A 12368-nucleotide genomic window follows, 5' to 3' on the forward strand; every position below is an offset into this window, starting at 1 on the left:
TGATGGTGGTGGTGGTGGTGTTGGTGGTGGTGGGTGTACTAAAGGGATGTGTGCGTGGCTGTAAGACCTGTTGTTTTATAGGTGTTGTATTTCTCTCTCTCTCTCTCTCTCTCTCTCTCTCTCTCTCTCTCTCTCTCTCTCTCTCTCTCTCTCTCTCTCTCTCTCTCTCTCTCTCTCTCTCTCTCTCTCTCTCTCTCTCTCTCTCTCTAACAAAATAAAAAAAACACCGCTTAGTAGTAATATTATTGTTGCAAAGTGTCTGATGGTTGCAGTGTATTTTGTATAATAATTAGCCGCCCTTGTGTTATTGTCTGCATTATTTATTTGTTTATTTATTTGTTTACTTTTGTGGGTGTAAGGAATCCAGTCACTGATTTAATTAATGTTTGGTGGAGTACTGTGTAACTTGTAACCTTTACTTCATAGCTCAGGGGAATGCTGTAGGGAATTGTCTTTTACACATAGATGTTTAGCTTTATGTTTTCTCCTGTGAAAAGTGGAGGATTTTTCTTTTTGTCGCATATCCACTCACACGTGTTTTGTTTAGGTATTGGGTGAGACTGTACGCGTTAGTTTATTACTGGTACTGTTTCGTATGGTTGATTATTAATATTATAACCTATTTAAGATGCCGCACCATAGTTTGCTTTTCCTATTGAAGGTGACCCAAGCCATCGAGATCAGCTCTCACAAACCAAACTTTACAACTTTTTTTTTTTTCATTAATTTTAAAGATGGCTATTTGATATAACTCAGTACACCCACAACTGTGCTTGAAGATGTCCGTGGCGTCCTCAGATGAAGTACTGAAATATTAGGCGTTAAGGCGTGGCCAGGGTGTGTATTCGAGTATCCTTCGAGGCACAGCTGCTCTCATGCCGGTGCTGTTCTCTTGGGCAAGAGGAAAAGAGAGTGCCGGAAAATAACAAAAATTTTATCCCATCTCGTATAGGAAAGTTAAAAATTACCATTGTTTTACCAGCGTAATTTAGTTAATGTAATTTGAAGCAAGGAAGCAGATAAGGAGGAGGAGGAAGAGGAAGAGGAAGAGGAGGAAACTAGTTTGAGGGAAAAGAATTACCTGAAGAGGCACTCACAGAAATGAGCAGCCAGTAAACAGCTTATTTTTAACCTGCTTACTTCGCTACCAGAAAAGAGGAAAATTATAATAAGTCAGCGGAGGAGAAAAAAGTATCCTTAGAAGGAAGTTTTAATTCTTTCGATCCCAAATAACGAGTGGAAGCTTTCTGCCCTACTGACGGCGCCGGGGAAATGCTACGGTACGGAAGATTTACTCTGGATTTCAGCTTCTCCTCTCTTTCTCTAGCCTTTACTTTCTCATCGTTTCAAGTGACTATCCTTTTTCATCTCCACATATCCACCATTTCTCAGTTTCCCATCACCAGATCTTGCCATTCTTCTGCTTCCCGCCGCCCCACCTCCCACCTTCCAGCCTTCCATCCATTCCATATGCTACAACCATCCAAATTCTCATCTGGAAAATTGTAAAAGCTACCTTCCATTGCACATGAAACGAGATAGCAGGAAATTGTTCACCGTGCAGAGAGAGAGAGAGAGAGAGAGAGAGAGAGAGAGAGAGAGAGAGAGAGAGCGCTTACCTGTGTGACGTAACGTGAAAAGAGCAATAAGTGAGTGAGTAAGGAAAGTGAGAGAGAGAGAGAGAGAGAGAGAGAGAGAGAGAGAGAGAGAGAGAGTGGATAATCGAGCGAGCGAACTAGTGAGAGTGAGCGTAAGAGGCCAACCCACAAACCAGACGCACTTAAGCCCAACCCTGCCCTGTCCTTCCATATGTCACTGCCTCACGCCCCCTTCTGCTGCCCGCCCACCGCATACAACCACACTGAGAACGTGCAGGTGCTGGAGCTGTGTCTTCGAGAGGGAGAGAAAGAAGGAGGAGAAAGAGGAGGAGAGAAAACCTTTAGCGACTGCCCCACTCACTTCCGTCCCATTGTCCCATTCTCCGTATTTCTGTATCGTGTCTGTGTTTACTTATTTATACATTTTTTTTCGTCTTTGTCTGTTGTATTGTTGTTGTTCTTCCTGTTCTTGCTTGTGTTGTTTGTTGCCGTTGTTGTTGTTGTTGTTGTTGTTCTGTTTCGTCATTTTTAATCTCATCTCTTCCTTTTTTTCATCTTTTTTTCTTTTCTTCTTCTTCTTCTTCTTCTTCTTCTTCTTCTTCTTCTTCTTCTTCTTCTTCTTCTTCTTCTCCTTCTCCTCCTCCTCCTCCTCCTCCTCCTCCTCCTGCAGATAATAATAATATTTCCTTCCTCCTTCCTCCTGTTTTATGTTTTATTTACCGAGTCTTGCATCTGCTTTACTTTTTCCTCTCCTCACAAAAGCATTTACCTGCTAAAGAGAGCCAGACGGAGGCAGGGAGAGGACAAAAGGCCAGGTAGAAGAGTAAACCTTTTCAAAAACTAACGAAAAAAAAGGGGAAAAGAAAAGGTGAAAGAATTATTGGAACACACTGAGAGTCAAAATGTTTTCTTTTCTTTTCTTTTTTTCCACTCAATTGTAGATCGTATGTTTTGTTTACGTGTTCTGGTCGTTCAGGTATTTTTTTTTATTCCGTGTATTGTTTGGGAGGAGAAGGTATCATTGTGAAGTTCTGTCCCTTTTCTCCTCTTGTTTCGAAGCTCTCACCTGTCTCGTCTCCTCTGAGCTTCCCCGCCACCTGTCTGTCCCTGTTTGAGTTTTCCGGTCTTTTCTTTCGCTCTTCTCTCGTATAGATAATGAATACGAGGAAAGGAACCTAAGTGGGAGGAGGAGTTAATTTCTTATTCAAGGTAGATGTGTGTGGACGGTGGAGTTAAGTTGTTATTCAAGGTAGCTGTGTGTGTGGGGATTGGGAGGTTGCGAGGATTGGTAGTGACAGGTAGAATACTTTACACACACACACACACACACACACACACACACACACACACACACACACACACACACACACACACACACACACACACACACGAGACTCCATTTCCCCTCCACGCTGTCGCTGTCATATATTTTTTCAAGCCAAACTATAATTATACGAGAATCTAAAAGAAGACAGCGGAAAAGATTCTCCATTATTCTTGGCTGACGTAGCCGACTTGTTATTATGTGTGTGTGTGTGTGTGTGTGTGTGTGTGTGTGTGTGTGTGTGTGTGTGTGTGTGTGTGTGTGTGTGTGTGTACGTCATGAGCGGAGGAAGAAAAAGATAATTTAAGTTTAATATAAAAATGTGGAAAGAAGGAGTACATTAAGAACATCTATTATTTCGTAATGAGATGCTTGGTGAACTACTGTTATGGACAAACTTATGTTGAAGAAGAACGAGACATTGAAATTGTTCACTCCATCCTACCTTTGCATCTTCCTTCTCCTTGAATCTCTACTGAGTAAGACTCCCTCTCCTCGGAATGCAATAAAGAATCACTTTCATCTCATTTAGGTTTACTTTCCTCCGAAAGCTATTTATGGACCAGCCACAAATGGAAAGAGTAAATGGACTTGACCTCCGCCATGAGTACACCCTCATCTCACTAGTAGTCTCGCCTGCTCATCTTATCTCCCAAGGATTTATTGACGATCTTCGTTACAGAGAAGGGTTTATCCCGCATTGCAAATATCGACACAAGCTCGAAGGGTGATCAATCCTTCAAATAATGAACTGATCCCTTGTGGCCAACTTTACATTTTATCATTTAATCTTTATAAAGTTTGCAATAAGCAATATATGTTCTATTTGTATATTTAGTGTTGCTGCAGCTAATGATAATTTCATAAATATGTTCTGAGCCATGGTGCTTGTGAAGCTTCCTCACTTTTTTTTTGTCAATATTTTTCCACACCTGCCAGAACTGAAATGAAACAATTTATTTTAACGGTTAAATGGACACTACTGAATTTTTACCTCATACTGCAATTTGCATATATCTTTTCCATGACATTGCCATCAGTAATGGAATACTGAATAAGAGAAATGATCGAAATTCGTCGCTACGTAAAGCAAAGAACACCAACACTTTAAGGCGATACACGTCTTGTATTGACGCCAAGGCTGTGTGGTTCAGTGTGTGGCTGATTAATTACAGCCATGGAAGAAATTTCTGTGGCTTGATAGCAGCGAACTTGATTGATTACCCCTCAGAAAGACAGACTGCCTCAGTAATAATCCCCCAAACTGTCAGGAGCAAGAGAAATCGCCAACCTCTTCCATCACCGCCACCCGTCACGATAAGGATAAAAACTAACAGGAAGGTAAATGCTTGTACACTGGAAAGAGGCTGGGGTGTCTCTTGAGTGAGGCAGCGAAGTGGTAGAAACGTGATACGGATTGATGAAGGCTGAAAATACTGATACATCCTACAACACAGTAATAAGAGATAGGTACGCCCGTGATTTGCATATAAAGACAGCTGACACCCGAGAAGGAAGAGGCTAGAGTGTCTCTCAATGTAAGAAAGACAGCAACATACAGTGGTGCTGATAGACGAATGCTGACGATACTGACACGCCATCCGATACTCGTGATGAAAGGACAGATTGGCATTGCACCTGCATAAAAAGACAACTAGTACACGGAAGGCAGCAGTGTTCCCCGTTATAACAAAGGCAGCGACACATGGGCGGAAAGCTGTGCAAATTAACAAAGTCTGATACACTGACACATGCTAGCGACACTCCAGTACACGAGGTGGTTCGTGCGATATATCCACCAGAGGATAAGACCGAAGTTTAACCTGATGGAGATGACAGATGCACTTACTTTCAATTTCTAGCGTTTTCAACTTAAAAAATACATATACGTCCTTGTGTTTCACGCTTGAGTTAGCCCGAGGAACTGCCGCGCTACAACCTAAGATCAAAATAATTCTCTTTTATCTCACTACCAGCTGAACCATCACGATCCCAATAGTAATAGTATAGACATGAATACATTGCGTTTCCTAAGCCTTTTACTACTCATATCCCAGTCTTATGTTCCTTTGTTACTGTCTCTAATGTCTGAGTGATGAGTTGTGACGGTGAAGGTGGACGAGGGAACTGAAGTCATTAATCGTTGTCAGTATCTTCATCGTCCTTGTTCTGGTGTCATGGAGTGGTGGTGGTGGTGGTCGTGATGGGCTTAGTGATGGAGTGGCATTAGTTTTGGTTCTGGTGGAAGTGAACGGTGGACTATTTTTTCTCCTTTCTGTATCTTCTTTTCTTTCCCAGTCTTTTTTTTTTTGGGGGGTTGTACAGGACGTAGAGGCTTATTTCGGGAGACGTGGGTGATTGGGCTGCTGTTATTGTAGCTCTCTCTCTCTCTCTCTCTCTCTCTCTCTCTCTCTCTCTCTCTCTCTCTCTCTCTCTCAAACACGTAGTTTTTCTAGAGCGGAAAGAAACTTATGTGTCTGGATTTTTTATTTTTTACTTTTCTTCCATTGTTCTCATCACTGTTTTCCTTATTTTCCTTTTCCCTAACCTCCTCCTCCTCCTCCTCCTCCTCCTCCTCCTCCTCCTCCTCCTCATGTCATCATCATCATCATCCCACTCTCGTCTTGTATTTTCCTTCTCTCCTTCCTTCCTTCCCTCACTCCCTCTCCCGCTCTTCTCCTCACTTAGTATTCTGCTTTCCATTCCGCTCATCTCCCTCCACCAATGAACTTCTTTACATGAGTCCGCTGCTTCCCTTCTCTCTCTCCTTACCACCACCTTCCGCCACACAATCAGGCTGCTCTGTATTCCACCTCCCCTCTTCCCTCGCTCCCTCTGCAGTGAAAGAAATAAGCTACCGTACAATGATTCCTCAAATTTTTCTTACTTCCAGTTCTCCTCTTTCTTCTATGGTACTCTCATTCTTCCTTTTTCTCATTTTTTTCTTATCTTGGTGTTTCTGTTTTTTATTTCTTCACTTTCCAGTTTTATTTTCCTATTTGTTCCTTATTTTAAGTTTTGTTTCGGTCTCTATCTCCTTATCCTTCCATGTTTCCTTATTCTCTCTTATTTTCCTTTCTTCATCTCTTTCTTTCTCCTCTTCCCTATCTTCCTCCATGTTTTTTTCTTCATATCTTCGTAATTCTAGCCTTCCTTTCCTACCATTCCCTAGTATTCATCCTTTCCTGTCCCTTCTTATTTCTATTCCCTTATTTCCTCTCCATCTCCTTCTACATTTATCCTTATCTTCCTCCATGTTTCTGTCTCCATATCCTCGTAATTCCAGTCTTTCTTCCCTATTATTCCCTACTATTTTTCCTTATTTGTCCCTTCTTACTTATATTCCCTGATTTTCTCTCTTTTTTCTCTTTCTACCTCTTCCTTATCTTTCTCCATATCAGTAATTTCAGCCCCCTCTTCCCTACCTCAGCCTTATCTCTACAATGCTGCTGTCCCATCCCTTCATTCCTCCTGCATCATCAAGACACGATGCAAGACGCCTGGCCTACCTAAACCTGGCTTGTCCTGTGTGTACCATGTGTATGCTCCAGCACTAATCATTTGCTGGGGGCACGGGGACACAAACGCTTCTCTCTCACGGTAGTCGCTTGTACTGGATGTCTTGGGGCTGCCGTGTCTGGTTTCTTCGTTTCCCGAGTGTGAAGTTAAAGGGTGTAAGGAGAATTATCAAGAAATGTCAGATTGCTGCATGGTTCCTACTTCTCCAGCCTTCTTTCTGGCAAAGGGGTCTAATGGGTCTAGTTTGCATGTACTCCTTCTGAAAGAATTCAAGGGAATTTATTGAATTGTTCCGGAATTTCTATGTATGATTTTTTAGTATCCGTTCGCACGTTAGGGTGAAGACTGTCTTGCTTTGATCTGTGTACAATCAAATGATGCTTGTTTTATATTCGACACTCGAAACTGCTCAACATACACCTCTCCATCGTCCTTCTTTTGCCGCTTCTATTTTTAAAGTATAGGTAAAGAAAACCAGATGTATTTCAACGTGCGGAAGCGGAAGCTCATCACTGAGATCTTATTTAAATGTCATCATCTCCCTTGAAAATACGCCGGTGTGGTGTTGGAGAAATGAGACTCCTCCATCAGTTGTAATTGGAAGCTCCTGCCAAAGAGTGGTTGGTCTTCCAGCTTTCCTGAAAACACGAGTGTCTCATAATTATGAAGGGAAATGAGGTTTTCTTTGCGCTTTCCTATTCCGTAGATTAAATAACTTATTCCCAGAACACTATTCCTGAACGTCTGAGCGGAACACAATTTCATTCTCCTTAGCTTAAGCTAAGGAGAGCTATGAAGCTCACTTTGCAGGATAATTGAAGCACCATACAGTTGTAGCTTTCCTCGTAGCCAAACGTATCTTATGGTAATGAACCAATATACAACTACAAAGCCCTTACTCTTGCCTCGTTCCTTTAAAGTTTACAAGTCGCCCGAATGTCCCTCGAACAGCTTCCAGGAATTTGTGATTTGTCTCTGTACAGCTGCGATACCTTGAACTGAGATGGGTAGTCTAAATAAGGTCCAAGGAGAGCTACAATGTATACTTTTTTGAGAAGCTCTGGACAAGGGCAAAAAAACAAAAAGCGGACTCGAAGGACTTTACAGCGCAATAAAACTTAGTATCTCTTCGCTTTATTACTCTTGTTCATACAGATCCCGCTCTTCACTCACTGCCTGGCTATCCCTTTCTCAGACTGTCCCTTCAGCTGTAATGTAATTGAAGTGTTGATATCTCTTATTTTCTTCTACAATTGTTGGGTACTCTACTGACATGATGTTGTACTTGTCTTTAACTGTTCTCCTGTGTCATCTACAACTTTACTCATTAACTTGCCCTTGCTATCTTTTCTATTCTCTTCTGGTTCTTTTTTTTCATTTTATTTCCTCGACTGTAAACTTTTCATAAACAATCGATTAATTTTGTTCTAGTAACTTTTGGGAAGCCTCGTGTACTTGCCCTATCCTAACACTCACACCGTCATCAAAGACAAGTTAAATAGATTATTGAATAGATTAAGAGAATGAATAGTTGAAGTACAGATAAACTAACAAAGTGACTCATACAATCTATCCTGTCTTACTCCACCAGGCTACTTTCCCTTGCATTATTTCTTACCCTCCTCACTGCGTAATCTTGCCTCTTTATTGCTCCTTACCTTGCTTCCTCCCCGATCAGACTGGCTATTTAGACATTCCTCTCGCCTCTCGGGACACTTGCTCATTTCCGTCCCTCCTTCCCTTTATACTTCCTCTCCTTTCCTCACTCTTTATTAGGTCACTCGCAATTTCTACCTTCTCTCCTTCCCTCCCTCCGTTATTAGGTCACAGTCCCTCCCGTCTTCGCTCCCTTCTTTCCTCCATTACCAGGTCACTCACCCTCTTCCCTCCTCTGCTTCCCACAGGCCAGGACACCAGGATCCGCTTCTCCGTGGCGCCGCTGCCCGGGACTCTGGCTTCAGGCAGTGGCACGACGCCATGATGATGTGTGCCAGGCTACCAGGGGGCATCCCGCAGGAGTTTCGACGGCGGGTAAGTGTGTGTGTGTGTGTGTGTGTGTGTGTGTGTGTGTGTGTGTTTCATTCATGTTTCTTTGTCGATGATGAAAACACGTCTTGAAAATCTGATTCTTTTGTTTCGTTTCGAGGTGCAGAATGAACAGAGGAGAGAATACGAGTAATTATGATATGAGTACATCTCTCTCTCTCTCTCTCTCTCTCTCTCTCTCTCTCTCTCTCTCTCTCTCTCTCTCTCTCTCTCTCTCTCTCTCTCTCTCTCTCTCTCTCTCTCTCTCTCTCTCTCTCTCTCTCTCAAGCTATCTTAGTCCCATCTACATAGTTCACGAGAGTAGGAGTCAGTTTCTCAGGAAGTTGTGGGGTGGTATTTCAACTGTGCAATAATTCATATCCATTCGAACCGCGACAAGAAGTGCTGAATACTCCTCTGGGGATTAATCTTATTTCGCCAAACTAGAGGTGCTTCAATTTTCAGTCAGTCAACAGTAAAAGGGATCACGTTCATTTGTTTTGTGCATCTGAGTTGGCGGTTCTTTGATGTTGCGTGTGTGGGAGAGTCAGTGAATGAAAGCTTAGTGTTTGTAACTTGGACAGCACAACACTCCATTACATGAAACCAAACGAATGCAAGGCTAACAAATTCACTCACTCGTTACTCAGGAATATTATGTTTCGCTATCCTGTTTCTAAAGTGGATAGTGAAGAGGGGTCGCTGCTCGCACCTTTGAAGACACGAAGCATGGTGGAAAAAATAAATAAATAAAACTAGGCCAGGTTCAAGTGTATATTTGCCGTCACTCAGGTGTGTCATTGTTATACGAGTCTTGTTTCACCTGTTATGTCCTTTAATTGAACGGAGGAAAGGTAGGAGAAGCGTTGACTTTCGTAATGGTATAGGGAGGTGAAGGAAGAGCACATAAGATTTACAGCACACCAAAACTGTATATTAGAACTTAGTGTAAATGATAATAGTACTCTAGATAAGACTGTCACACTTCGTTTTTTTTACTGCAAGGGTAACTTATTAACTTGGATGGAAGAAAGGCGTCTATTGTAGTTCAACCTCATTCTTTCTGAGCAGTACAGGAGCAGAGTCCACTGTATTTAGACCACACTAAAAATTACTGTAAGATAATAGCACTGTAATGATACGCAATTAGCCGTAAAGAGATAATTTAATGGACGAATGGAAGGTATCAGCGTAGCAGTAGAATCGTTGTATTTCTGAGCAAGGGACGGAGGAAAGGAGGAGAAAGGAATGGAAGTGTGATATCTTGAAATGACTGTCCATCAGCGTCGCAATTTCGTTATGAGGCGTGATCCAATTCCAGTAAAGATAGAAATAGCTCCTTCATCCTCCCGAACTGCCCTTCGTGGCTCGGCTCTTCACCAAAAAACTCTCTAGTAAATACAGAGGGACGAACCCAATCACAATTAGAGATGTGAGTGAAGCGAAGGATATTTGTGTGGCACACCTTAGTTGACGGGAAATTCCAGGAAAATTTAAGGAAAATGCCGTCACGAAAACGAAGTAGCTGCTTCCTCATCATCAACATCATTATCTTCATTATCATCATCATTCTGTTCGTTTCATCTACTTCCCTTTGCCAATTTTCTTTCATCTCATTTCACCTTTTCCCTCTGTCTGTTTGGTCATGATCTTCCATGACTTGTTATTTGCCATACTGTCAGTGGCTGTCTACCTTTCCTTCATCTACCTTTCACTTGTTCTCTCGTATTGAACTGTCAGTCTTCTGTGGTGTACTAGATATATCATCACAGTAGGTGTGTTACTTAGTCTGCATAGTGTGGCCTTTGCTCTTCTCGTTTCTCACTTTTATTCTTACTTGTTTTAGTAATTTTGAGCTGCTATCAGGTTACGTTTACCTGATGTTTTAATTTATAAATCACCAAGATCGAAAGAATACGTTGAATAAGTCTGTCCTTCCAGCAACGTGCACGCTCATTCTGGTATTTGTGTGTTTCTTCTGATTCTCTCACGTGGCGTGGTGCTTTCCCAGGCGTGTTATGTGGGTATTGTTCACTGCAACGCCGGCATGTTTGCTCTCTTTGCCTTGCTGGTGGTAAGGCGCAAGATGGATCAAGTTAGGGGACAAGGTGATAGTGAGTATGTTTGTGTATTTGTGTGTATGAGTGTCCTGTGCCGGATGTAAATATATCATACTTAGTGAGAGAAAGAGAGAAGAGTGGGCTGCTTGACCTTCCGACTCGTCGAACAAAGGGTTACAGAGAAGGTAACATCTGTAACAAGGTGGTGGCGACGTGTTTGTGTTGCACACTTCCCCTCGTCGCCCTGCACACTCGTCCCTGCCTCCATCCCACGCCCCGCGGCCACGCACAGGTCTTAATTAGAGGTGCGCTCCGGCAACACAGGTGAGGGGAAGCGCTATTAATTAGGGAAGGAAGTGGGCGTCACGAGAGAGAGAGAGAGAGAGAGAGAGAGAGAGAGAGAGAGAGAGAGAGAGAGAGAGAGAGAGAGAGAGAGAGAGAGAGAGAGAGAGAGAGAGAGAGAGAGAGAGAGAGAGAGAGAGAGAGAGAAACGCAAATCCCCGCCTCCCACTCACACTTTACATTGGCATAGAAAACTTAATATTCTAAGGATTTGCTACACATGGCTATCATATTGCAGCTCAGCATCTTATGAGCGCCACTTATTGCCCGAGAATGTTGATTTATTGGGACGCAAAGTGAAGTGACATCATGAAGATACAGATCAGAGCATCAATTTATCTTTAAGGTGTAGAATGTATCAAGCACTTCTGTTTGCATGCGTGCCGACCGGATACTGGAAAATTAATGATAGATAGCCAGTGAAACCTTCTCCTCCATCTTGGCTCTAATAGCGGGTCTTGTTGAAGAGTTGGGAGGAGAGGAGCAATCAACCTTCACGACGTATACAGTGTGTTAATGAATGTGTCTAATGGCGTGATTTAATTCTCCGTTGAAAGAAAGTTATTGATCACTTCGATGTCCTCCTTTCTTGCTTCTCTGATGTGATATGAGCGGCCTTCTGATGCTGATCTTTTCACTCCACACAATGTACATCCATACATGGGAAGACTTAACGGTAGACGAGAAATGCAAGAAAATTCATTGACTATTCTGAATGGAGGCAGCATAACGGGAAAGATCGTTGTTGAGTTTGTACAGTGTACGTGAACAGAGAACATTGAGAGACAGAAAGATCCGCATACGTCTATGGTGTTGGGTCGTCCTGATATAGAGAGAGTGGGAGAGGACACTTGAAGTTGACCATGCGCTCTGAAATGAACACTTGAAGGCGGCCATGCGGAGGAAGATAAGGACATAAGATTTACGCTTCAAACGGATCAGGGAAAGAGAGTTTACTTGTGTTGTAGGGAGCAGGGTCTTGGAGTCTGTAGGGAACGAGCAGCCTGTTGTGGGTCTTGTCGCGTCATAAACACTCGCCAAGTTACTTAGGACGTGGTGGGCCGCGCAATAATCCTCAGGCCGTTTGCGGGACAAGACGTGGCCTCGTGGACACCCACACTAACGCCGGGTCATGTGGCTTCCCCGCTGTGTGTTTTGCAGTTGCTGAGACAATGAAAAGGAAAGGAAAAGAAAGACAGTAGGTTTAAGAGAGAGAGAGAGAGAGAGAGAGAGAGAGAGAGAGAGAGAGAGAGAGAGAGAGCCTGCCTCTGTTGCGTCAGGTTGCTTCTATTGTCCTCTGCCACACTGCCGCAATATCTACCACCCAGAGGCGCCTGCACGTTTAGTTTGTGTGATCTTAGCATCAGTGACGCAATGCAAGGTACCTCACCTCACTAACAGGTACCGAAGCCTCGGGCGTTCCCCGCAACACTTGTGGCGTTGTGTTGAAGTTACTTTTTTATCAGCGGATAGCACAACACCAGTATTGGAGGATGAGTT

General features: G+C 42.9%; 1 protein-coding gene across 1 annotated transcript in view; it reads left to right on the forward strand.

Annotated features, from left to right (window-relative positions):
• LOC123503485 overlaps nt 1-12368 on the forward strand; it is a 182411-nt gene that overhangs the window by 88951 nt on the left and 81092 nt on the right. Inside the window, 2 exon segments of the mRNA XM_045253308.1 lie at nt 8346-8387; nt 8390-8472. Coding sequence (XP_045109243.1) covers nt 8346-8387; nt 8390-8472 — 125 coding nt within the window.

Source organism: Portunus trituberculatus, chromosome 14 (genome assembly GCF_017591435.1).
Source record: "Portunus trituberculatus isolate SZX2019 chromosome 14, ASM1759143v1, whole genome shotgun sequence".
In the NCBI taxonomy this organism is placed as follows: Eukaryota; Metazoa; Arthropoda; class Malacostraca; order Decapoda; family Portunidae; genus Portunus; species Portunus trituberculatus.